Consider the following 27,783-nt stretch of genomic DNA (forward strand, 5'->3'; position numbering starts at 1 on the left):
TGTCCATAGATGGACAGCCTTAATCACCATTCACTTTCATTGTAAAAGTAAATAGATAATTTAAAAGCATTTAAAGCCAGTGTATATGGATCATTTTTAAAGCATTTAATGTACAGTATGAATAGACATACTCAGATCATCATTGTAATGGCTCATTATGACGCAACATCGTGAAACCTTATGCTTATGAAACTTTTACATCCAATACCCTGTAAGGACGTTTCTGTCTGAAGCATGTGGCGTCCACTTGTATAATTAAATTCTCGTCTGGGTCTGCATTATAGAAAAGGACTGGAAATCTGTTAACGGTGCACATCACCCTGTGATAAACCCAAACAGTGTTTAATTAATTCCTCTAATGTAAAGGATGGAGGAGGAGGATTTTTGATTAGTTTAATCCTTTCATTAGACTTCACTCTATGGGAATCTTTGGAGAACAAAGGTGGATTGATTCTTGAGCATTCTTGTATGGATATTGAGGTGCCTGCTTTGTGGTCTTTGTGGGATGGAATGGATTGAGACTTTTCATGTTCGTGAGGAAAAGCAATATTCAGTCCTTCTCTGAAGGTTAGGTTGTTCCCAGGAATGCATGATATATCAGTGACCCTATCAGTTAGCATTTGGTTTATTATCAGCATCGATCTGATAATTAACGTTATGATTTTGAAGCCGAGTATATCAGAGGTAGTTTTTAGTATTTATCTATGATAGTGTATATTCAAATATTTTAATGCCTGATCAGCAGTTACAGAAATACTCAAACCAGCCCATCTGGCGTCAACAATCCTGCCACGATTAAAATCACTGAGATCTAATTTTTCCCCATTCTGATGGTTGATGTGAACATTAACTGATGCTTCTGACCCGTATCTGCATGATCACACCATTGGTTGATTAGATAATCACATGGATGGTTGTTGGTGCCTCAAGTCGATTCAAGTATTTCAAGTCAACTCCCTGTGCTTGGATGAAATTTGTCCACATTTTCATTACCAGTGCACACCTGAGTGTTTCACTTTCAAAATGTGTTTGCAGAATTTCTTCCTTCCCAGTCAGTTCTTTCAGTTTGAGGGGGTTTCTCTGTCCTCATTATATTTGGAAAGTTGTCCGTACACAGCTGGGTGGAATTATTATCTCGCTGTGCAGGAACAATCGTCCTCTCATGGACTGTCAGGCAGAAGAGTGTTGCACCAGGTGTGAGGAAACTCCTGAAGTTGCTTCCTCCATGCTCGAGAGAGTGTTTTTTATGAAAGAAGGGATGCCGATTCATTAGAGGGAAATCCTGGATGCTGTAGGGAAGTTATCCATCTGTTGGCGGTGAATAGTTTATGAAACAGATTTTCATGCCGAGGGGGTTACTCAATAAATGAAGGGGTGGTCGCTGTCGTCCGTGTTCTCATTGAGAAGTAAATTGCTTCTCTCACCAAGAGATAAGCAATGGATGTTGTCGGTGTATGACATGGCAGGCATCACTATTACTATTGTTCATATTTTAGGTCACTTTTGTAGCATTTTATATATTTTGCATTTGCACAAGTACTCTTAAAATTCTGGTTGAGGTTTCATGAATCCTGAACACACTATGTGAACCTACAGTAGCCATTTATTTTGGAAACATTATGTCTCATTTTCTGTCTTATGTGCCTTTGGATTGTGCAAACTCTGTTATTTGCTGCTAATATGTGTCCTGACTCATGTCTGTTTCCCCATGCAGGGCATCGTGGGAAACCTGTCCAGTGGGAAGTCAGCATTAGTTCACCGGTATCTGACAGGAACATACGTCCAGGAGGAGTCGCCTGAGGGTGAGTTAGGCTGAGTGTTTGACAGGGTCAGTCATCCAACAACACTTCCTGCTGTGGAGCAGACTTTTGCTGTCCATGAATTTGTATCATCTTCTGTGGTCATCTGTGGCCTGTATTATTAATTTATTTAAAAAACAAATTACTTTAGCTGCTTTGTTTTAGGTCAACGCAGTGGTTACAATTCTAAGTTTAGACACAAGCATGTCACGGTGCTGCATAGTGCCAGATGATAATTCATTAAAGTGTGTTATTTCTGTGCCACTAGTAGCACCAAACAGAATAATATATATATATATATATATATATATATATATATATATATATATATATATATATTTTTTTTTTTTCAAATATTCCTATTTATTTATTTATTTTTATACAGTTTTTATTGATTGCATACAAACATTACATAAAATACAGAATCAATTATATACATTAAACACCTCCCCAAACATTCCCCACACGCTCTACCTAACACAAACATGCACTACAGTGGTCATCAACAATTAGAACATATATGTATGTATGTATATGATATGTATATATATATATATATATATATATATATATATATATATGTATATATATATATAGTATATATATATATATATATATATGTATATATATGTATGTGTATGTATATATATGTATATGAATATGTATATATATATATGTGTATGTGTATGTATATATATGTATATGTATATGAATATGTATATATATGTATGTATATGTGTATGTATATATATGTATATGAATATGTATATATATGTATGTATATGTATATGAATATGTATATATATGTATATGTATATGTGTAAGTATATATATGTATATGTATGTATATGTGTATGTGTGTGTGTGTGTGTGTGTGTATGTATATGATGGTACAGGGCTTTAGGTATCATGAACTAACAATGACCAATATATTTTTTGAAGCATGTATTAATCTTTGTAAATGATGATACAGTTGTTCATTAATTATTGTTGACTAATGTTACCAAATTTACAATATACACCATTTTGAAAGTAAAGCCAAACGAGTCAGAATTATTTTTGCTAGTAAATAATCGTCATGCATGTAACAGATGCCGTCCATATACATATGTTAACTTGTATAGAAAGGAATGTTCTGGGTTCAATACAAGTTAAGCTCAATCGACAATATTTGTGGCATAACATGATTTCGACTTGCCTCTTGTTTATCTGAAAAAAATCTGTTAAATGTACTCTTTGTCTCGTGGCTATACTTGTGTACTTTAATGTTGATGGACTAGTCCATTCACTTCCATTGTAAGTGCTTTGCAGGAATTACAATTTTTAAATAAAATAAAAACCTGGGACATTCCATTAATGAATATCACGGGGAGTCAGTACAATGGTAATGTAGGTTTGGAACAACATGAGTGTGAATAAATTATGGCAGAGTTAACTATGCCTTTATCTTGGATTGAACATGGCAATAATGTGCTTTTAACAGTAGATAAAAGTCACATTGCTTAAATGTGCAGTATGTGCAGTATTCTGGCCCAGTAGGTTTTGTCGAAAGCTTAACTGTACATCCTGTTCCACAGTGGAAGAAAATAGGCTTTGAAACCTGTTGTGACTTGAATGTGGTTTGCTCAGCCCCCCAATAAAATTCTCTGCCTCTCGCTCTTACTCGACTGTGGTGTTACAGTGGAATAATGCTTGATAAATGCGTGATGAATTGCTCCTCCTAAGATTAATGTTAACACTCACATATATAGCAAAATATAACAAGGCTAAACCACTCTGTATTACGAAATGTTCCAAAATTCGAGGGCAAAATATGAAAGTGTCTCTGTGAGATGGTTATAACTCTATGCACAAGCTCTGACAGAAGTCATTTTTTCAATATTGATTTATCGTTAAATATGAATGCTGGTCGTGTTCTATTATAAATGCTCTGGCTTCCCTGTGGCCTGTACAATGGTACAGTAATGAAATTAAATAGTAATACCATAGAACTTTGATTTATAGTTGACAAAATACTTTTGGAAAGTTCATGTTCTGTGGTAGGACATGTTATACTCTGTTTGAAGCTATTTTAATGGAATGTTAAGGGATCAGTACTCTCTCTCTCTCTCTCTCTATATATATAAAAGTGTGTATTTTAACTTTTATGGACTGACCCTGTTCTTTTCCATTGTAAGTTACCATAATCTTGAAATTTGCTTTAAAAAAAGAGACTAGATGAGTGGAAAATATTTGACTCATTATGCCAGAAATGCTGTCGATTGAGCTTAACTTGTACTGAAACTGGAATATTCCTTTTAAGCAGCATTTTGTTAATTTGTTTATTTATGCATGCAACTTTGGGGACTTTAAGAAGCTACATGGCATTTTTGTTCTTTAAAAAAATATATTTTAAATATAAATATATTTTTCACCACAAGAAAAAGCAAAAAAGTTTATTTAAAATGTAAAAAAAGCAATTACAGGATGTAAGATATACACTTTGCTAGAGTACTTTTCATATAAATTGTAACTTAAATATTGATATTGATTAAAAAAGTCCATGGACATTTTATGTAACAAGTAACCATATACTATGGTGATATATGATTACCACATTCATATATAGTGGTATATACATGGTACTTCAAAGTTTTTCAGAGAAAACCATGGTATTAACATGGTATATTTCCAAAAAACATTGTAAGAAATATCTGTAAACTGATAGGAAATATGCAAAAGATTGAGCAGTTTCATGCTTTGTAGAATTGTACAAATATTCGGCTGTAAGAAGGAAAACAAAGATTGCACAGAAATTGCATTACACCAGTGATTAATACAATTGTTATTCATACTGCATGAAGTGTTGGCAGACTTTCTGCATTGCTCAAGTGAAAATGACCCTAATGTCTCCTAATCGTAATTTGTTATCTGTTATTTGCTGCTGTCTGTACTGCACTGGCAAAGCTCTGCATTTTCATGCCGATGCCCCACCCCTCCGATATCTCAGGTGTTGCTATGGCAACAGCGGGTCAGGCAGCCTGGCCTGCCACCACCGGACCGTGTCATCAATCCTCAGCATTTACTTTTGTGTGACGGCGTATAGATTAAATGTTTATGCCCTTTTGCCCCCTTAAAGTCTAAAATAGGGATTAGACTCATAACAACTGTGTGGCAGACAAGTCTTTCGTTCATCGGAAAGGAGGAAGCAGGAGCTGGATTAACAATCAAAAAGACTTTAATTCAACATAAAACACTGAACTGAAAAATAACAAAAGCTCACACACAAAACACTGCTGTGTGCATCTCTCTCTCTCCCCGGCTCCTCCTTTTATCTCTCTCCCACTGATTGGGCAATTCAGCACCAGACGCGAATCCTCTCGTCACATACCCCCACCGCCCGATTCAGGCCTGGGAAACCTCTGGTCTGACTTACTAAATTCCTGGAGGGGAGGAGTTGCCCCTTCGGCCATTCCGTTGCCAGCTGCTCTTCCACTCGCCTCCTGGGTACCTTGGTAGGCGAGTGGTACGGCAACGGCTCCTCCGCTTCCTGGCGGACAGCAGCAGCTCCTCCGTCTCCTGGTGGACCGCTCCAGTACCATCGAACCACTCCTCTCCTCGGCATTGCGATGCTCCATTAGCGGTGAGGGCTCTCTGACAGCGAGTCTTCCTCCAGTCCCGGGTTTCAGCACCAGTGCGGCAGACACTGGTGGACACAAACATAACAAAAGCGCACACTCAAAACACTGCTGCATGCGTCTCTCTCTCTCTCTCTCTCTCTCTCTGGCGTCCCTGGCTCCTCCTCCTCTTATCTTTGATCTGATTGGGCAACTCAGCACCGAGCTTGAATCCTCTCGGCCCGGCCATGCCCTCGGATTCTTGAAGACAAACCAGAGCTGAATTTCAAAAGAATCACTGCATTATAAAAGCCTCATTTACCACTGCTGGCAACAGTAAGATTTTCTTTTTTACCATCACAGCCTTTGTGGAAAAAAAAAACTCTAAGCTAAAGGGAATTCTGTAATCATTTACTCACCCTTAACCTGTTTCAGACCTGTATGACTTCTTTCTGTGGATCACAATAGGAGATTTTATGCAGAATTTTAAGCCTCAGTCAGCATTCAATTGAACTATTCCTTCAAAAAACTAAACCTTTGGACAGCTATCTGCAAAAGTCTTTGAATAAGCAGGAAACTTTGCTTAAGGGATTTTTTGCTGGTCTTTTATAACATGTTTGGACATGCCTTACCAGCAGCAGATGAAATTATCACCTACTTTAAATTCGTCAGTGATTGTGCTCGGAAACACAATTAAGTTCAATTATTTATAATTACACCAAACAGTTGCCTGTTGAAATTCGATGTTTTGGTTCATTTCCACCTTTTATTAGTGGTGTTTGCTAAGGCAAACATCACTAATATTATTGGTCATGCATTGGTTTCAAACAAATGCCTGGTCGTCAATAAAACAGATGACAAAATCTCATAGACTTCCATCAAAGGAAGGAACCGAATCATAGGGACCAGAATATCGTAGATATATACCTGGAGGTCCGTGTTTTTGACTTGGGCCATTAAGCAAACACCAAGAACACTCTAGTAACCATTAAGCAACACCCTAGCAACCACACAGATCACCCTACAATCATGGCAACGAATTTTGCAGAGGCAAACACATTTTCCTCTGAAAATGTAAAAATTAGTTTTAATACCATGTAGGGACCTGTTATGCATAGCTGCTATTTACATTCTGTGAGGCAGTAGCCTATTTCAGTGCTCTTGTGCATGACTCTTAACTAGTACAATTGACTCCAGGGGTCACTGAACTTAAAAGTAAGGATTTGCAGTGTGACACGAATTCTAGCAGCTTTCGGTCATGCTCATTGCTACTTGGAGACATAACAAAAGAGCAGTTTTTGACTACATGAAGGATTTTCTCAGACTTAGCTGCTTTAACATTTAGAGTTTTGGGAATTTACAAGCATTCATTCACACTGTTTACAAAATTAAAATTCTCCCAGGAGGCGTTCGATGACAAAGCTCCCTAATGAATTTTCTCTGCAGGACATGAGTTAAAATAGACCTGAGATAAAGTATCAAAGTGATATTATGTTCTAAATGGAGCACTTGCTTACTAGTTACTTCATATTGCACACTATACACTGCATTGTGCCTACTGTAGGCCTGTCGTGATTATTAAATAATCATCTGATTGTGGCGAATAAGGCGAATATATTTTTTAAGTGAATATGTAAATCCCATCAATGCCGCGTTTGTGTCATTCAGTTGTACTCCGAGCATCGGCCGGACCGCGGATGTCCACAAGAGCAGCTCTGGCATCTCCTGTCCGGAAGAGCGTGTGAGGCGCTTCTCGTGTGATCTAATGCGCACGGCATTAGCAGAGGCTCACGCCAAACTCCCGCGAAAATCTAAACAAAATAAAAATAGATCAAAATATAATGCGCTCCGGCCTCACTTAAAACAAACGCGTAATGACAAATGTCCCTGGTCATAGCGGGTACACGCCGTGTTAATGACACGCAGTGATGCAGAGGAGACGCACGCTTTATTTCTTTGGAGTGATGCAATGATGAAATAAATCTCTTTTAATAAGGTCTAATTAAAGAACATTAAAATACCATGTGAAGGTGACGAAATTGGGACAGAAAATTTGTATTATTGCATTATATTATATATTATATAATACAAATATATAAACAAATTATTTCTTATTTTTTTGTTAAAAACATTATAATAGAAAATATGAGTTCCAAAAAACAACAGCGTAAGTATAAATTGACCAAAACTAAAGTTGACCAAAAAGAGAGACATTTTAAGTACTTCTAAATATTTTGATATTTAAAACGTTATTTTTTTCCGTCATTCGTTTTTAAAGCCTTAAAAGGAAATCATTTATCCAAATTTCATTTCCGTGACAGCTATAGCCTACTGTTTGTTAAATAGTAGTCTCTAAGTGAAACAGTAGGGTTAGGTTAGGTTAGGTTAGGTTAGATTAGGTTAGGTTAGGTTAGGTTAGGTTAGGGTTAGGTTAGGTTAGGTTAGGGTTAGGTTAGGTTAGGGTAGGGTAGGGTAGGTTAGGGTAGGTTAGGTTAGGGTTAGGTTAGGTTAGGGTAGGGTAGGTTAGGTTAGGTTAGGGTTAGGTTAGGTTAGGGTAGGTTAGGTTAGGGTAGGGTAGGTTAGGTTAGGTTAGGTTAGGGTTAGGTTAGGGTAGGTTAGGTTAGGTTAGGTTAGGTTAGGGTTAGGTTAGGGTAGGTTAGGTTAGGGTTAGGTTAGGGTTAGGTTAGGTTAGTGTAGGGTAGGTTAGGTTAGGGTTAGGTTAGGGTTAGGTTAGGTTAGGTTAGGTTAGGGTTAGGGTTTAGGGTTAGGTTAGGTTAGGTTAGGGTTAGGTTAGGTTAGGTTAGGGTTAGGTTAGGTTAGGGTTAGTAGGCATTTTGTATGTGATACATATTTATTTAGCAATTTGTTATGTGAAGATGACCGGCTGACTGTATATTATCTCGCTTATTACATTGCTACTATTAAATTGACTTAAAATTATAATCATTTGAGTTGAATGTACACTATTATATGAGTAGAAAATGAGACAACTGAATCTCCAGAGACACTGAATTCAACCTCCGATTTGAGGCGGAGTTCTGTAGGTTATCTGTTTGATTGCTCATTATACTGATTTTTACAAGACTACTTGCCAAATAAATAAATAAATTGACATGAAAAATGTATTTAGGTTTTTACTTTTAACCCCTGGATAACTTGACCAATCAGAATCGAGTATTCCAAAGAGTTGTGCAATAAACAATAAACGTTTCAACAGTAGTATGCTACATTGTTGTCACATGACCTCATCACGTTGCATGTAAGCAGTGTTCAGTTATCATTTTTTGAAATAAAAATTGATTTTTTTGCATTTTCAATTAAATTTTGTGTAAAATGATCATACATTTTCCGATCAAATAGTGAATGATAAAAGAGAAAATTCCAGTCGTAATTGCTTCCGGGTAGTTTATCACACTGAAAATGGAAGTCCAAGTTCACAGTGCATTGTGGGATACACTTTTCTATGCAGTGTGATCTGTTATGTACTGCACATTTTGGCAAAGTAATATGTCATCTGATCCAGGTATTCTATGCATATTGAAGATGTGCATGCTGTACACAATATGCATGCTATATATTGTAGTAGTAGTAGTAGTAGTTGTAATAGTAGTTGTAGTAGTGTTGTAGTAGTGTAGTATTTGTAGTAGTTGTAGTAGTAATGTAGTAGTTGTAGTAGTAACAGTTGTAGTAGTAGTGTAGTAGTTGTATTTGTAGTAGTAGTAGTGTAGTAGTTGTATTTGTAGTAGTAGTAGTGTAGTTGTAGTTGTTGCAGTAGTAGAGTAGTTGTAGTAGTAGGTGTAGTAGTAGTTGTAGTAGTTGTAGTAGAGTAGTAGTGTTGTAGTATTTGTAGTAGTAATGTAGTAGTTTTAGTAGTAACAGTTGTAGTAGTAGTTGTAGTAGTAGTATTGTAGTTGTAGTTGTTGTAGTAGTAGAGTAGTTGTAGTAGTAGTAGTAGTGTAGTAGTAGTACTTGTAGTAGTATTAGTAGTTGTAGTTGTAGTAGAGTAGTTGTAGTGGTTGTAGTAGTAGTTGAAGTAGTAGTTGTAGTAGAGTAGTAGTAGTTGTAGTAGTCGTATTTGTAATAGTAGTTGTAGGTGTTGTTGTTGTAGTAGTAGTAGTAGTTGTTGTAGTAGTAGTTGTAGTAGTGTAGAAATAGTTGTAGTAGAGTAGTAGTAGTAGCATGATAGTTCATCAAGAATTTCAGTAATTGTAGTGAAGTAATAGTGCCCTCATGAGCAATATTCACACTCTTAGATGACATTTAATCTATGTTGATATTTCCTGCATATTTCCTTCCTATAATACATTTTTACATTTCTATTCTCATAACTAACGTCACAAAATTGTTATATAACTTTGGTTCATCTAATCACTGCTAATTCCTCTTGCTCCCAAGTGAACAGTTCACCCAAATCAACCCTCTCCTCCCCAGCCTGTTCATGTATTCCACACACTGACCTGCCGTTTCAACCCATCGTTATGTTCGAGGATCCCACCCCTATGCTTTTGTCCCCCTTAGAAGATTACTAGAAGAAAAAGCAACTTTTAATCATGGAGGAGGCTCCACAAAATCACAAACTTTGCTGATGTAAAAAAAAAAAAAATTATTTGGAGAACTCTCAGTGGCATCAAAGTTCCATCAGCTTTCAGTGCCAGAAACAGAGAAAAAACACATCTGTTGAGGAGGGAAAAATCAAAGTCTCAGATTCACAGTTGGTGTAGGAATAGCTCAGATTTTGTATACGGCTTGCCTAATTTCATTTGTTGGCTGATATTCAATGTTTATCAGTTGCATGTGGGCTATGCACTTTAGCTATCAAAATGATATCTGCATACTATGTTTCTTCCTTTTGAAGATGTTCGATAAGTATATCAATATTTATTATCAATACAGTATTTAAGGTATGAAGGTGAACCGTATGATGACATCTAAACGCTTTAACTGTAGCGTGTGATTTGTGATACGATACATTTTAACATTTAAATTACAAAAGTAACTACATTAACAAGCTTGTTTAAGTGCAGTGAAATTGTGCAGTACCTAAACTGATAGAGCATTGCAGTTGCGATGCAAAGGACTGGGGTACGTGTCCTGAAGAACACTTAAGCCGAATGTGTCAGGAGTTGTGTTTTTCATGTAACAATTGTTTTTTATGACACTATTGGTTAGGTTTAGGTTTGAAGTTTAGGTTAGGGTGGTAGGTATTGTTGATTTAAATCTCAATAGAGCATTAACCTTTAAAACCTCATCTGTTTGGGGGACAATTTTACTCTCTTTTAGCACCACAAAGTTGACATTTGACCTCGGAACTGCCGCAATACATGTAAACAACATGTAATATCGTTTGGCTAAAATGTTGCCACGTTCGCGTGATTTATATGGATCAAGCTCACATTTTTGGGTAATGACAAACCAAAAGTTGAATCAGAGATTTGAACGAACAATTTGAATCAATTCAAAGACATGAATCAAACTTACCTAATTAAAAGTTGAAAATGAAATCAAATATGCTATTAAGACATCTGTCTTACTCATCATACTTGCAAGTCAAGATACCTATGAAACAAATATATTACATGCTGTTCGGGAAAATGAATGGCCAAATAAAAAGCACACTGACATAATTGCGATATTCACAGTGTTGCTTAATTTTGTATTGGCAGCAAAATCAATGCAAATATATCGGCAATATTCAATACATCGGCAAGCTCTAGTTGCTCTATTGTTTCCATGTGCTGTTTAATGAAGCAGGAGACATGGGCAGCACTCTGCTGTATTAAGCATTAGTTCATGTTTAGACATGCACGCGCATACATCCCACACACTCATTTACATGCTCACTAACTCATTCACTCACAGTCTTCCACATTTCTCCCTAACACTTCGCAACTGCCAGAAGACTAACGCAAGTTGAAAATTGGAAATGTCTTTGTACAAATTGACAGAGCTGGGAGGGGGTTCCTCAGGTAAATGAGCTGCAGAGAGAAAGATGTTGTAAAATGGCATAATTAATGTTATTCTGCGTTCTTGCAGGAGGGCGGTTTAAAAAGGAGATTGTGGTGGACGGACAGAGTTATCTCTTGCTGATCAGAGATGAAGGCGGCCCGCCAGAATTGCAGGTAAGAAACTACGCCAACAGAAACTATATATTTCCTCGAATTACTTAAACGTTTACTAAAACATTTTGCTAGAACAAAAATAGCTACCATGCCAGTGACTGGTTAAATGCATTTGAAATCGCAATTGTAATCACATTTAGCAAACATATTGGCTAAAAGGAACAAAAAGGAGCATGTTAAGAAAAAAAAGTGTTTTTAGAACTTTTGTCTGAACCAGTGTTGAACATTTTTTAAGCATTTTAAAATTAATATTGTAGGTTTTAAAATAGAACTGTTGCTGATTAAATTTTTTAGGGCCCAAGCACTGAAAATGCAGAGGCCCTATTTTTCTTCTAAGGATTTTTAGGGCCCAAGCACTGAAAATGTGCATGTAATGGAGGCTCTCTAGCACCCCCATTTTCACCTACAGTCACCAAAATTGGTACATTTATAGTTCTCATCAAGCCGAACAACTTTCATACTCACAGTCATTAGCTCTGCACAACAGGAAGTCGGCTATTTTGGATTTTTTTTACATACTCCTAGAGGATGTGATTTTGGTGGCACCAAATTTTATTTTTGAACAGATTTTTGATATTTTGAATGGTGTCGCCATGGTGAACCAATACATTTATGGCAAAAAATGGAAAACAGGAAGTGTCTCATATCTTCTGTGTGCTTTTTGTAATTTTGATGAAAATTCAGCTGTATGCTTGATAATGGGGGATGATCACATCGATGCGGTTATTATGGGTCATGGTCATATTGCCACCAACTGGCATCAGGAAGTATGGCGCTTTTAACAGACTTTGAAATAGCCTTTTTGTGTTTACATGAATTGCTTAAAAATTCTTTAGAATAATGTCAACACTACTGATGTAAAACATTTTTAAAGGGATATTTGATATCTTAAATACTGTTGCCAATTTATTGTGCAAGTGAAAGCAGTTTTAAAGTGAAATAAAAAAGCTATAGAAATCTACGTTTATTGTAATGAAAATGTACTGCACAAACTTTTTTATTTTTTTATATAAATAAAATATAATTCAAATATTAACTGAAATGTAAAAATACAAATAAATCAAAGCCATATGTCTAACCCAGTTCTGAGTGGCAGTATGTGTAACCAATTTCATCAGTTATATAAGTTTATCAAAAGAAAGACATGTAAATTTAGAGATCCTTTTAATATGGCTACAAAAATAACAAGGGCATGCTCATGAACTGCTTTTAATTTTAAACAACATAGGTAATACTTATTCAGTATTAAGAAGATAGCAATATATGTGCCACAGTGATGTACTTGAGGAATCGAGAATGGGCGGCGACTGCTCCTCGTTGCTACGATTTCCACAGTTTGCACTCATTTCCAGTTTAATCCCATAGAAAAATGTGTCCCCACTCAAGATATACATCCACTGAGGTGTGGATGCAATCTTTGTTAATTAAAATATATAGTTTAATATGGACGGATTAGAACCTTTAACCTCTTATGCTATTAACAAATTAATTACCAGTAGACCACCCCGTCAGATGCCTTTTACCGGAGCTGATTGATGTAATTTTCCACTGACTTACAATATCTCATGACCAACAAAAGCACACATAGAGATGATATTATCAAATGTATTATTTTAAATATGTATTTTAGTGCTTGAATCTGCGTTTATACAAAGAATCCCTAACATTCACTTAAAATACCCATTAGTTGTGTAATAAAATGTGATTAGAATTTGAAGTGCTGTTAATACAGTAGGCTACGAAACTGAAAATGACAATACATGCTGAAAACTTGTATGCCGAAAGTAAATGTTTTTACTGATATAAAAGGTAACTTATATAGATATTTGCAATATACTGTAGATTTCATATGACAAAATTTTTAAGTGTTTATTTATGTAATGTTTTTTTAAACATTTGTGAAATTTAAAAGTGTGCATAAGTGCTCAAATATATGAACTCTCATATACAAACTGAATAATTGCATTTATTCGTATATGGCCATATACCAGATTAAAATATCAGACACTGCAAAAATTGCAACAGGCCTATTATTGAATCCTTATTTGTGTTTTTAGTTTACAGATTTATTGTATGACTATTTTAACCTTAGATACGTTTTCTTGCATTCTCTGAGGCAGAAAATGTTAATACAAAAAGAATGAAGGGTCTTCCAATAACCACAGGTTTCACCTAAATGTATGGTATTTTTGTTTGCATTTTCTTTAGTTTTTTGGTTGCTAACTGCATATTCAGTTATTATGCTCTAAAATATTTACATGCAATTGCATTTGCAATGTAATTAACACAATTATAGAGGCATATACTGATGATTTGTGAGTTTTCATTGTAAAACAACCCCAAAAAATGCAGCAAATGCATCATAAAAGTTTAGAAAATCTGCAGCAAATTCAGTCATTTTGTAATCCCATCTAGACAAATTATGTAGCCATTTCCTAACTGCACCGTAATTTGATGACCAAACTTTAATTGTGGCATCATAACTTTGGAACGGTACCAGTCCGTCATGATGACGTTGTGTCAACGTTGTGAATCAATAGTTGTTTGTTGGTAACCAGTTTGTCCTCATTTGCCCAACATTAATTTAGAGGCTATTTAAATAGTTGTGCATATGGATAACAAATGCAGACTCAAAGTGAATATACTTCATTTATTTTGACAATGAACAGAGATAAAATGCAACAATAAAATCAATTCAAACCTATTGCCACAGAATTGCAATGAAATTACAAGCCTAAATGACTTCTGTGCTCATATTAAAATCTACTTAGACTATCTTAACACCTAATCTACAAAGTTTTTCAATAAATAATTAATTTAAATTATAGCAAAATTGTTATATTAATCTGCGATGGACTGGCGACCTGTCCAGGGTGTCCCCGCCTTTCGCCCAATGTTAGCTGGGATAGGCTCCAGCCCCCCCCGCGACCCTGTACACAGGATAAGCGGTTGACGATGGATGGATGGATGGATGGATGTTATATTAATCCGTTAGCAAAAAAATTAACAATTACAAATTGATGTTAGCTAGATGGACAGACAGAAAGACAGACAGACAGAAAGAAAGAAAGAAAGAAAGAAAGATAGATGGATGGATGGATGGATGGATTGATTCTCTGAATTCTCTGAACTTTTATATACTCCTCCTAGGGGATTCATGAGACTGTCACCAGACTTAAGACAACATTATGCCAATACATTGAAGATGCTAAATTGTGAACAGATTTTTTATGTATATCGAACGGTGTTGCCATGGCAAGTCATTAAATTTAGGCGAAAAATGGGAAACAGGATGCGTGTCATATCTTCTGTGTGCAATGTGTGATTTAGATCAAAATTGAGATGTATGTTTAGTCTTGGGGGCTAATCACATAGATTTGACTATTTTGGGTCACAATCAAAGTGCAACCACCTGGCAATAGGAAGTGTGGCTCTTACAACAATAGTCCTCTTGTATTTACTCTAATTGCTTTAAATCGTTTATAATAATGTCAAATGCATGTGTCCATCTTGCAATGTTTCCCGGGTGGAAATGGAGCCGTTGTGCTTTGGCTCATCATCGCTGCTTGCAGCATTATTTCTTATTACTTGAGGGGCGGCTGTGGCTCAGTTGGTAGAGCGGGTCGGCCACTAATCACAGGGTTGGTGGTTTGAATCCCAGCCCACATGACTCCACATGCCGAAGTGTCCTTGGGCAAGACACTGAACCCCAAGTTGCTCCCGATGGCAGGCTAGCACCTTGCATGGCAGCTCTTCCATCATTGGTGTGTGAATGTGTGTGTGAATGGATGAATGAGTCACAGTGTAAAGCGCTTTGAATACCGTTAAGGTTAAAAAGGCGCTATATAAGTGCAGACCATTTAACCATTCTTTTAAAAAATATGTGTATGTTTATCCAATACAATTATGTTTGCCATGGTATAAATGTACCGGTAGAATCAGACATTACCTTTGGCATTATTAGGAGCACTATCAAATATCAGGACCCTTAGCATTATTTACATTATATTCAGCATTAAATACAGTTTAATATAGTACAATCATCTGTAAACACAGTGCAGATTCACTCTTGTGCTGAAAAGTCTCATCCCTGTGCTGTTTGTGTTACATGTGATTACATGATGAGAAACTATATAAACACTTTAAACTGCACACTTTGACCTCTGAGACATCACTGTGACCGCCAATAAAAACCACTTGACTTGACATCAGTGAAAGCTACACAGTTGATTACATTGAAACTGAAACTGGTATGATGTTGCATGAGTTTAATCAAAGTGATTGCGCTCCTTTCTCCATTGCTGTTGATTTGATTGATGTGGATCCACGTGGCCGCTTGCTCATTTAAGTTTATCAGAGACTCTCATTTGGTATAAACAAGCAGTTTTACAAAATACACAAACATTCGCACCTGATTTACATTCATATCATGTATACATAATAAAGCAGAAAATAGCAAGTCATGTGTTAGAGAGAAACAATTCTTAAGTGCATTAAACTGCACAATCATTCTTTCAATGCACCTGATGCAGCAACCGATCCACATTAAACTGTATTATGATCTTCTTTGAATGTTTATAAAGTGTTCTTGTGCGCTGGACAACTTGGGTTGTGTTTTTTGTGCATCAGCTTGTCTCGGGTGTTTTTCAAATGAGTTTCATCATGCAACACATTTTCTACCGGGCTGTAAAGTGACGTCACGGATGGAGCTTCTCCGTGCTCATGGCATATATCCAACTAATCGATAATGTAATTCATTGTCGATGATTTCTATTATCAATAATAATCGATTCTATCGATTAGTTGTTGCAGCCCTATTCATGTTTTAATTGGTTTCTACATAATATTATTTAAGAAAAATGTGTAACCCAAGTACTTGAAGTAATTTACTTAAAGTCAGTAACTCTGATTACATTAACTTAAATTTTAATGTGTTACATTACTTTTTGATTGCAAAAGTAATTAGATTACAGTTTTTTTTTTTTTACAGATTATACTCAACAACTGGTAATGTACTCAAAAGTAATTACCTTAATTGAAATTCTGTAATGGTAATCTGATTACAAGAAATTAAAAAAAAATTTTTTACACTACTTTTTATTTAAAGTAATTAGATTACAGTAACTATTTAATATTCAAACATATTCACTATGGAGGTATATGTAATCTGTACACATATGGATATGAAATGTAGTTTATGTAGAGAAATGCTGAAGTGTTTACATTTCACCATACAAAAAGTACTAGTAATACCCTAAACACCTTAATTATCTTACTCAATTTGCAGCTCCTGGACTGCATGCTGATGTGACACCGTAATCATTTATGATATCTGAGAAAGTGATATTTTTGGCAAGTTCGAAAAAGCAAAGAATTGTCCAAATAGCTGCTAAAATATTCCGTAATTGTGTTACCCAATCCCCATTTGACACAGTCGATGGTAGATTGCCGTTTCATTTTGAACGAATGTACATGCCCTCTGGGGCCCCTTTCTGGGTGGCCCCATTTTCACATTTTGCTGCGGCTCAGTGTAATTATAGTGTGATAGTTCTCATGTCAGTTCTCAGCCGAGCAAAGCGGGGATGAGTACTCGCTTTCTGTGTTGTGAGAATGGGGATTTCAAGTGAAACTTTCCTGCCAGTGTAGCTCCTAGTGGAATAGCCATGGTAATTATTCCCAGTTAGTTTGTGTTTTACGTTTTGCTGGTTTTATGGTAATGTGTAATTGATTAGAATGCAGATTACCTCAAAGAATTTGTAATACAACCCTTAAGATTTCAAGCAGACATCAATGAGTGTTCATCTCAGGGCCCAGAAACAATTCAATTCCTGGTTACGAAATTCAACTGTTATTCTCTATACAAATTATTCTCCTACAGCTACAGAAGACGAAATTAAGAAAAAATGCGGGCTTCAGCAATAAACAGTGAAAATTGCTAAAAATCACTGACACATACCGTAAAATGTTCAATAAACGCTCACATTTATACAACATTATAATAATAATAAACATAATTCAATAAACAGATCTTCCGTAAGTAATATAGTTCATGACCGTAAGGTGACGTCCACACTAATGCTAAAACTGTTTTCAATTGAAAACTATGTTGTCTGTTTTCTTACGTCATCGTTTTCCAAAGCACTAGAGAGCGTTTTTGAAAGTTTTCGGTGGAGAAAAATGGCATTACGGTGTGGATGAAATGTACGGAATGGAAATGCATTAATGTAGACTTGGCATAACCAAAAGGCTGCAAAAACCTTTTTACGGCTGCAAAACAACGCATTAATATTGAGTGTGCTGTCACTGTTGTGCATTTAAGGGTAGACTTTGGAAACCACCTATTACAATTTTCTGCTGTAATAGAGATTTTGGTGAAGAAAAATGCAGTTTGAATGTAGATGATGGGCATAAATGTAGCTAAATCAATGCATTTTCAAACGGAAACTATTAGTGTGGACATGGCCTTCGTTTGTCACATTTTCTGAAGCCAAAGCCATAAAATGTTGATAAACACACACCCGTGACGGCACATGCTATATGAATGTGTTTCTTTCCAACTGTAAACAGCATACAGTTTGGCCACGTCCACACTATATTTTCGATTTTGCTACTTTACGCCTTTTCTATGTTTATTTATTTATTTATTTTTATTTATTTTTTTCAGAAACGGACTTTCAAATATGCTTTCTATGACCTCATCCAGATAAGTGTGGCCTAAATTACAACTTTTTGATGCACAATGCAACTGAGTTTCAGGGATAAAATAATATATAAAATGGAACAAAAGTTGCTGCCGAATTGAAAGTATATTATTTAAAAATGCCCATATGGTTTATGTTCTGTTTGCTTGTTTTCAGTTTGCTGCCTGGGTGGACGCTGTGGTGTTCGTCTTCAGCTTGGAGGATGAGATCAGCTTCCAGACAGTATATAACTACTTCCTGCGTCTCTCCAGCTACAGGAACACAGCAGAGGTTCCCATGGTGCTTGTCGGGACACAGGGTGAGTCATCATAAAATTAGTGACTCAGTTATTCTTCTACAATACAGCACAGGACAGACAAAATTGATGTGCAGCGTGCACTTGTTTTTATTAAATCTGGTATAAAGTATATTTACCAAAGTAGCTGACTAAGAAGTTGTATGTGCAGAAACCTATAAGACTAAGGGACTGTTCAAATTGTTCTTGCGCTAAAAAAACAGCGCAACGGACAAAGATGTACGTCTACCGCATATTTACATAGGAACTCAATTGACCAACAGCGTGGATGGCACAAAAAAGATGTGATGTAAATGGCTCCGAAGTCTTTCTCGCCTGCTCACCTCTCTCTCTCTGTCAGTCTCACTGAACAGAGTAGACACAGAGAGAGGTGTGCCTCTGAGTTTGGGCAGGAAAGCAAGACCACACGCTCGCGGGGCATTATTGGCAACTTCTACGGAAGTAGCTAAGGTTTGTCCAAAAAGTCGCTAGATTTGTCACTAGTCGCTTTTTTGAATAGAAGTCACTAAAGAGGTCTGAAAAGTCGCTAAGTTGGCAGCACTGAGTAAGATCAGTGTTCAACGGGGGAAGGGGCAATGAAGTCGTTTTATTGGTTGGTGCCTAACCAATGAATGCCACCATTGTGGATTGTTAACTGGGGATGTGCGCCTTAGGGTTGCAGCGGTATACCGGTTTCATGTTATACCACGGTTTGAAAATTGACTGTCATCATACATGTACATTTGCTTATCTACGGTATTGAGAAAAAAATGCAACCTGATGGAGAATCTCATATGCACGTGCGCATCTCCTTTATTGCTTGTCTGCCTGTCAGACTCGTCAACTTGCGACACACACACACACACACACACACACACGCACAGCGGAGAAAATGTCAGAGAGAAGCGAGGCGAGGGGGACTGACATGAGTGTGTGTGTGAGTTAAAGCAGTGTTTGTCAACTGGTCTATTTGGACTGGGTCGCGGACAGCAGGGAAAGAGCAATGCCATGGTTCTCCCATTGAAGATATTTCGGCGGCTGCCAGAGTGATAGACTATTTACGAGGCTGATTTAATGATAATCTCGCAAACAGCTAAAGCAGACATGGGCAACATACGGCCCGCGGGCTGGATCAGGCCCTACACATGGTTTAATGTGGCCCGCGGCTCATTAATCGTAAAAGCGTTTTTATTTTTCATTGGATAAATATTAACTTGCATTGGGACGTCACGCATCTCAACAAGCGTTTAACATGCTCGGGGTTGCCAGATAAGAGACGAAACACTCCCAGTTTGAGATTTATACTTGCACAAATTGGAAATATTCCGCCTAATGTTATACTTATTTTGTGCAATCTGGAGACCATGCACGGCTCGCTTTCTCCTTTGAACAAACTTAGCGATCTGTAGTGCAATATTCTGCTCAAAGAAAAGTGTTATACGGCTAATCTGTGTCCATTCTTGGGGCTGCTTGTGATGTTTGGTGCTACTTTGCAGGTAAACCTTCTCAGTGATTAAATTAAATAAAAAAGTAGATTTCTGCATCATTGACGCACGTAGGGGTAATCATTGACATGCGAGCAAAAGCAAGCCAGAGATGAATATGTATATGTATTTTTATTTGTGCAATTTAGAAATGTTGAAGTCCCTTCGCACCTGTATGTTAATGTAACTCTTGCAGTATTCATTTATCATAGTCATGCAGCCTGTGTTATTCAGTTGTGTGCTGAAAGTCAAACCATCGAGGAGACCTGCATCTTGACCCTTTAAGCATGTAAACGGGTACTGTTTTAGAAAAATAAGTAATCTCACCCACTATGTGACAAACATTAAAAGTAATATATATTGGTTTTTTATTAAAGCAGACTCCTGATGCAGAGAATGTTAAATTGAATGATAAATTAACAGGGAAGGAGAGATGGTAAAATAAATTTATTCAGTATTTTAATGCCTGATAGAAAAGTATCTATCTTTGTAGAGCAATATAATACTTTAGGCAATTGCAGAATAGTCTCACTAGTCACAGATACACTATAGAAAATTGAGTACACAACTAATTATGGGCTTAAAAGATACAAAAACCAAATCAATGTAGAACATTGTATCTCAAAAGTAATACAATGTGACCCGCCAAGATGTGTTTCATCTAATATTTATTTTTCATAAATACATTAATTTATTATTATTATTATTACTATTATTTAAGACTAGCACACTTGACCTAACCATGATAATGAGGAGCCTTTCCTTCTGTGTAATATGTGTATAAATATAATATTAATTAACAAACGGGATAATAATGGGCCCATATAAGTAAATATGCTCTTCAATTTTTAAAAGGGGGAGAGAGAACTTCCTGTAGGTTTTGACATCAACAACAAAAATAATGTCACGTGAGGCATGTCCTTGTACTTGAAAGCCATGAACAAAAACCAAAACCAGTTGAGAACCAGTGAGTTAAAGGTACAGACAGGAGCAGTTATAGGACATTACTTTAAAAGCTCACACAGCTGATGTTATTTTTTTAATTTAGTAGTTCATTTAACATGCTATGCTAACATGTAAACTAACATGCTTTAGTTATATAAAATGTTATATTTACATGCTATTTTTTATCATGTTTATAATTCTGTTAGCTTTCTTATTTTTTCTATTTATTTTATTTTCAAAAGGGAGACTTTTTTTACACATACTTCAATAAAATAAATGGTTTCAAGTTTCAATTATAATAAAGTGTTTGCTCAAAAATAAATAAATAAATAAATAAAATAACCCTTCTGTTTTCAATGATAATAGTAATTGTGTAATACCGTATACCATGAAACCGTGATATTTTCTGAGACGGTTATCATACCGTGAAAATCTCATACCGTTGCAACCCTAGTGCGCGTGCATATGAATCATTTTACTTTTCAACAGATTCATTCAATGTGAATTGCCAAGGAGCAAGGAAAAGACGTTTATATATATATATATATATATATATATATATATATATATATATATATAAATTATTTATATGGAACTATTTATAATTATTTAATCATTATTGAATTATTTGAGGGGCTTGCTCAGAAAATATTTATGTATGCGATAAATTGCATTTAATTTGAATACAAATTTTAATCGATTGACAGGCCTCATTTATTATGTATATTGCAAAATTTTTTGTATTAATTTCATGCCAATTAATCACATTTTTCACCCTTTCTCATTATCCTACTGTATGCAAAAACAACAACTTTATATTTAAACTGTAAAGTAAATTTGTAAAGTACAATAGTATAAATAGGCCTACATCATGATAGTATTTATTTGTAATGCCAAAATTGTTAATGGTCCATAGAATAAGCTTTATTTTCTTTATGCAAAATACAAAAAAATATTTTTTAATTTACTTATTATAATGATTCTTTTAGAGTTTTGTTGCATTTTATTATATTCACTTTTTTATTTATTGATATTAATGTACATTTAATGATGATGACATTTAACGCACAAAGGTCTGTTTACCCAAAAATCATAATTACTCTTATGCGGTCTCAAACCCCTACGTCTTTCTTTCTTCTGCATAAGACAAAGTGTTTTTGAACAATCAAAGATTAATATTATTATTTTTGGGAGACCTTTTCCTTTATTGATGCATTGTATTTAACATTAAAGGCGCTGACACTATAGGTTACAGCAGTCCTATAAGAGAAGATATCTGATGAGAGTGGCCCCTTGCAAATTAAAACCAGATTTTCTCTCCCCACCATTTGTTAAGCATATATGTCTTATGACATCACATGTTTCACTGTTTTCTCCCTTTTTAGATGCCATCAGTGCTGCCAATCCCAGAGTGATAGATGATGCTCGAGCTCGCAAACTGTCCAACGACCTGAAACGCTCCACGTATTACGAAACCTGCTCCACCTATGGCCTTAATGTGGAGAGAGTTTTTCAAGACGGTGAGATGGCTTGATATGATAATCAGTGTCTGTTAAATACCACTTGAAGCTCTCAGGTTTGAGGTTAGCATCCTGGTTTGCAGTTAGCCTTCTCTTTGCATCGTGACCTTTAGGGTTAATTGCAACACAACAACACGTTATGTCTCTATGGAGACTTCATTTTGTGGTATCTTCTTGGTTAACAAAGGTTCTTTAATTCATTCGATTGTGTTTTTATGTTGCTAGTTGTTAAAGCATTTACTTACAATCTCAAAAAACTGTTTGAATGTTTTGGGGTAAAGCTGCTCTATACATTCGTTTTAGATTTTCTCCCATGGTTGCATGGGCTGCAATAATTTGAGAAGCTTTACTGCGCTGCAGTCTTGCAGTTTCCTTCAATATTGTAGCGGTCAGGACGGATTTCTCTCAGTGCTGTGTTTACTGCCAGGGTATCAAGGGCTGCCATTTTCTCATATCTATCTGTCTGTCTGTCTGTCTGTCTATCTGTTTGTCTGTCTGTCTGTCATTATATCTATCGTTCTATCTGTCTTTCTATTGTTCTATCTATTTTTTGTCTGTCTGTCTTGTCTGTCTCTCATTATCTATCTATCTGTCTGTCTGTCTGTCTATTACTGTATATGTCTGTCAATATAATTATCTATATCTGTCTGTCTGTCAGTATAATTATCTGTCTGTCTATCTATCTATATATCATTCTATCTATAGGTCTGTCTGTCAACCTATTACTGCGTCTGTCTGTCATTATATTGTCTATCTATCTGTCTGTCTGTCTGTCTAACTATCTATCTAAAGCTCTATCTATATATCATTCTATCTATAGGTTTGTCTGTTTGTCTATTACTGTATCTGTCTGTCTGTCTGTCTACCTATCTGTCTGTCTATTATTGTATCTGTCTGTCATTATAATGATCTATCTGTCTGTCTGATCGTTTTATCTATAGTTCTGTTTGTCTATTACTGAATCTGTCTGTCTATCCATCTATCATCATTCTATTTAACTATTTTTCTGTCTATCTGTCTGTCATTATATATAATCTATCTATCATTCTATCTAGCTATTGTTCTATCTATCTGTCTGTCTGTCCATTCATCTATCTATTTACTGTATCTGTCTGTCTGTCTATCTTTCTGTCATTCTATCTGTTGTTCTGTCTGTGTGTCAGTCCATTCATCTATCTATTTACTGTATCTGTCGATCTATCTACAGCATGGGTCGGCAACCTATGGCACGCCTATGCCAGCATTGAAACATTTAAGAATCCACACAATTTCGTGATCAGTAATCAAATAAGCAAATTTGTGAAATGAATTGTTTTAACTCATTTTGTGCAAAAGGTCAGGTTTTCTTTCACTAAAGCACTTGCCGACCCCTGATCTACAGTGTATATATAATGAAAAATATAGCGTCATTTAGGAAATAATATTTAGGGCTGATAAGTTTTGTTATTTTAGACTCATTTGCCATTAGCATGTATGGCCAAAAGTACATTTTGGACTTTAACCCTAATATTAATAGTAATCAGTACCTTAAAAAATACTTGCAATATGCATGTACTTTGTGTCATCAGTTACTGATGTGGCACTTCAAACATGTGTTTGCCAATACATTACATGACACATATAGTTTACAAGTTTAAACGTGTGGTGTGTGATTGCAGTTGCTCAGAAGGTGGTGGCGCTGAGGAAAAAACAGCAGCTTTCGATCGGTCCGTGTAAATCTCTTCCCAATTCTCCCAGCCACTCATCGGTCCCGGCTGCGTCCATCCCCTCTGTACACCTCAATCAGGTGAGTCTGGGACATTTCTGCTGATCTGAGGTTAGTCTCCTTAGCCAATCCCTTAACTGAAGCAGCAAGTAAGCAAACTGCAAGGTTAATCTCAGAGAGCATTGTATTAGTTTGCATTTTTTTTGTAGAAATGTTTCATGTTACTCTCAAAACTATGGAGGACCAGGACTGCCAAAATACCAAATAAAGAAATACATAAATATATATTTAAAGAAATGTAAAGCATGAAAAAAAGTATTGTATTGTTCAAAAGTATTGAAATGTAAAGTATTAATAATTTTTTTCCTTATTAATGTATTTCCACATGTATATATTTCCTAATGTATTTTTTCTACATTTATTTATGTTTACATGTATATTTGTCCATATTTACATATTTCCATATTTATTTATATAAAAATAAAATAAAATAAAGAAATCCACATTTATTTCTAAATTTCTGTGGGGGTGGGGGGGGGGCACTGCTGAATACTCTGGCAGATAAATTAAACAGAAACTCATCTTCAACTAATCCGATAACAGACACTTTGATAAAAAGCAGCGCGTGCACGTGAAATGATCCAGTTTCCAATTTTATGCAAATGGCCGGATGTTGGCGATAGAAGCTTGCCTTCATTCAGGGCTGGCACGTATAGCTGAAGTTGGCAGTTCAGCGAGAGTGGCAAAAGGGCGGGGGGAGAGAGGGAGAGATGTGTGGCTATGCTTTTGGATTGTCACTGTCAGATCAACACATCATTAAACTATTTCTAACCAAACTTCTTTCCTTCATTCTACTCTCTCTCCACTCTATGGTATGTGTCAATGCCCACAACACTACACAGTTGCCGCTTTGGGAAGAGTCTGTAACAAGGAGGCTTAAGGCTAATAAATATGGACATATATACATGTTTAAATAAATGAATGTGAAAATAAATTAATGTTGAAAAAATAAACACGTGGATATAAATAAATACAATAATTCAGAAATAAGGAAAGAAAAGTAAAAAAAAATCATTTATGTCAGATTTTTTTACATTTATTTATTTATATGTACACTTTCCATGTTTTTATTTCTTTAAATGTATACTGTATTTATTTATTTATTTAGTATTTTGGAAATCCTGGTCCTCCATACAAAACACTTAAATTTCAAGGTAAAAACAACTAAAAATGTACAGTGATTTCTTGCCAACTGCCAGTTTATTATTATGCTTATAATACTATGTTCATAGTGTCTCTCTTGCTCTCTTCTCGTTTTTCTCTTCTTGATTTGCTTTTTCCAAATTATTTTTTTTTTTGCCTCTCTCTCTATCCATCTGTCTGTCTATCTATCTATCTATCTATCTATCTATCTATCTATCTATCTATCTATCTATCTATCTATCTATCTATCTATCTATCTATCTATCTATCTATCTATCTATCTATCTATCTCTTTCCCTCTCTTTTTTCTTTCTGTTTCTTTTTTCTTTCAGGCTGCCAATGGAGGAGGCGCGTTTAGCGACTACTCCTCTTCCGTTCCCTCCACCCCCAGCATAAGCCAGAGAGAGATGCGCATCGAGACAGTGGCCGCCTCCAACACTCCCACACCCATCCGGAAACAGTCCAAACGGCGCTCCAACATCTTCACAGTAAGTATGAGGCAGCTAATGCAGAGCACCCCGCATTCCCACTACTGAGAGTGCTCGACTTCCCCTAACTGCAGACGATGGCCAATAAGCTAGAGAGAAGGCATTTTGTAGGTCTGCAGTGAATGGATCAGCCCTTAGGTACCCTCACCATCACCCCCTTAGGGCAGTGAAGGGCAAAGCCAGAGAGTGTTATACCATCTATGACCACAAGAGGGAGGTATGGAGCTAAGTGTAACCAAATCTCTCCTGCCTCTGCTACCACAGAAGCGCATGACAACATGCTTTTATAGCTATATATTTCAGTAAATGCAGGGAAGCGAGAAACAAAACGAAGATGGCTGTTTAGAAAAAGGAAAATGCTTTGATTTACATCTAATTATTTTAGCGTGTTGATTTGTTAAAACTTCTTTTACAATACACTGTAAATTTCAAAGCTTTACATTGAGGGAAATTAGCTTTTTATATATATATATATGAATTTGAATAGCCTACCTGCCCTCCCCAATACTTCTTTACGAAAAGACCTTGCTGAGATTTTCCCCCATCCTTTCCTAATTTCACTGTGTCAATCAGCAAAATTCCCAAGCAAGCCCCACCCCCTTTTCTCTTTAACAGACATTCACCTAGCGTGACAGAGAGGCAGCCACACACAGTGTATTAGCCAGTCTCCTTAAATCAGGTCACCCCCATAACCAATCAAATTTGCCCCCCACCCCCAATCAGAAGGATCCCGTAAGGTGATTGGCTGCAGCAGTGGCGGCTCTTGTGCTAGCTTGCCCTGTCCTTTCTTTCCCTCCCTCCCTGCTAGGTAGTGTCTAACCACGTCCACACGAGACACGAGGCTCTGCCGGTGCGCGTAATGGAGCCGAAGCACGCCACCTACCCCGTCTGGGTGCCCGAGTGGCAGAGTGAACGGGAGTTTCAACTCATGACCTTCTGAGGAGCCGGCAACCAGACTTACGGGTGGGCGGAGAGAATGGGAGGGAGGGACGGTGGGAGGAGTCTGAAGAAAAGAGGAGGGGCCAGTGAGCCTCTCTACACCGTTTGGAGCATCTCGGAACAGCTGGAGAGATGTGATGACCGATAACAGCCTGAATCGTTCATTAATTCCCCCGTCATCATGTCTAACCTGTCATTTAATTTGAAATTGGATCAGTTTAGCCACTCCAAGGAAACTTTTCAGAAATAGCATGCGTAAAATGAGGAAAGCCTTCGTTTAGTGATTTTTATGTTCTTAGATATTATGTTTTTATTCTAAGTCAAGAGTGGCCTTATAATCATGCACTCCTTTTTATTATAGTGAATGAGTAACTTTAAATTGGGTAACCATTACTAGACTACAACATTTAGCTTTTCAAAACTAAAATTTTGATTTTGGATCATCACTTAAAAAAACAAAGACACATTTCAAATGTATTTGTTACATACTAAATTAAAAGAAAATTTGATTTTACATTGATTTTAAAGAAAGCCATCATTTAAAGGGATCTTTCAGCTGAAAATGTCTAATTCTGTCATCAAATACTCACTTTATTATCGTTCCAAACCTATTCCAAAGCACTTTAAGTTGATCTATTACATACAATGAAAGTGGATGGGGACCGTGGACATACATAGTCACCATTCACTTTCATTGTTTGGAAAAGGTAAGCTTGGACATTCTGCCAGACTACTCCTTTTTGTCTTCTTTGCTAGAAAGTACAGGTTTGGAATGACACGAGGGTAGGTAAATGATCACACATTTTTATTTATTTATTTTTGTTGCTGGATGAACTATCCCTTCAACTATTATGTTTATGAAATAAAATTAACTTAATAAAAAATTGAATTTAATTATTGAATAATATAAAAAGAACAATTTGCAAATTTAGTAATGTTTCCTATCTCTCCATAATTCATAACACTCGCCAATGCCCTCATTAATATCATTTCATAAGTGTGTCTTTGCC

General features: G+C 36.2%; 1 protein-coding gene across 4 annotated transcripts in view; it reads left to right on the forward strand.

Annotated features, from left to right (window-relative positions):
- LOC127634269 (arf-GAP with GTPase, ANK repeat and PH domain-containing protein 3-like) overlaps positions 1-27,783 on the forward strand; it is a 217,595-nt gene that overhangs the window by 110,728 nt on the left and 79,084 nt on the right. For all 4 annotated transcript variants that reach the window (XM_052113742.1, XM_052113743.1, XM_052113740.1 and 1 more), the window contains exons 3-8: positions 1,715-1,802; positions 11,429-11,514; positions 18,372-18,513; positions 22,304-22,438; positions 24,097-24,224; positions 25,679-25,834. In XM_052113742.1, the coding sequence (XP_051969702.1) occupies positions 1,715-1,802; positions 11,429-11,514; positions 18,372-18,513; positions 22,304-22,438; positions 24,097-24,224; positions 25,679-25,834 (735 nt within the window). The remainder of the gene's footprint in view (positions 1-1,714; positions 1,803-11,428; positions 11,515-18,371; positions 18,514-22,303; positions 22,439-24,096; positions 24,225-25,678; positions 25,835-27,783) is intronic.

This window comes from Xyrauchen texanus, chromosome 41, assembly GCF_025860055.1.
Source record: "Xyrauchen texanus isolate HMW12.3.18 chromosome 41, RBS_HiC_50CHRs, whole genome shotgun sequence".
In the NCBI taxonomy this organism is placed as follows: Eukaryota; Metazoa; Chordata; class Actinopteri; order Cypriniformes; family Catostomidae; genus Xyrauchen; species Xyrauchen texanus.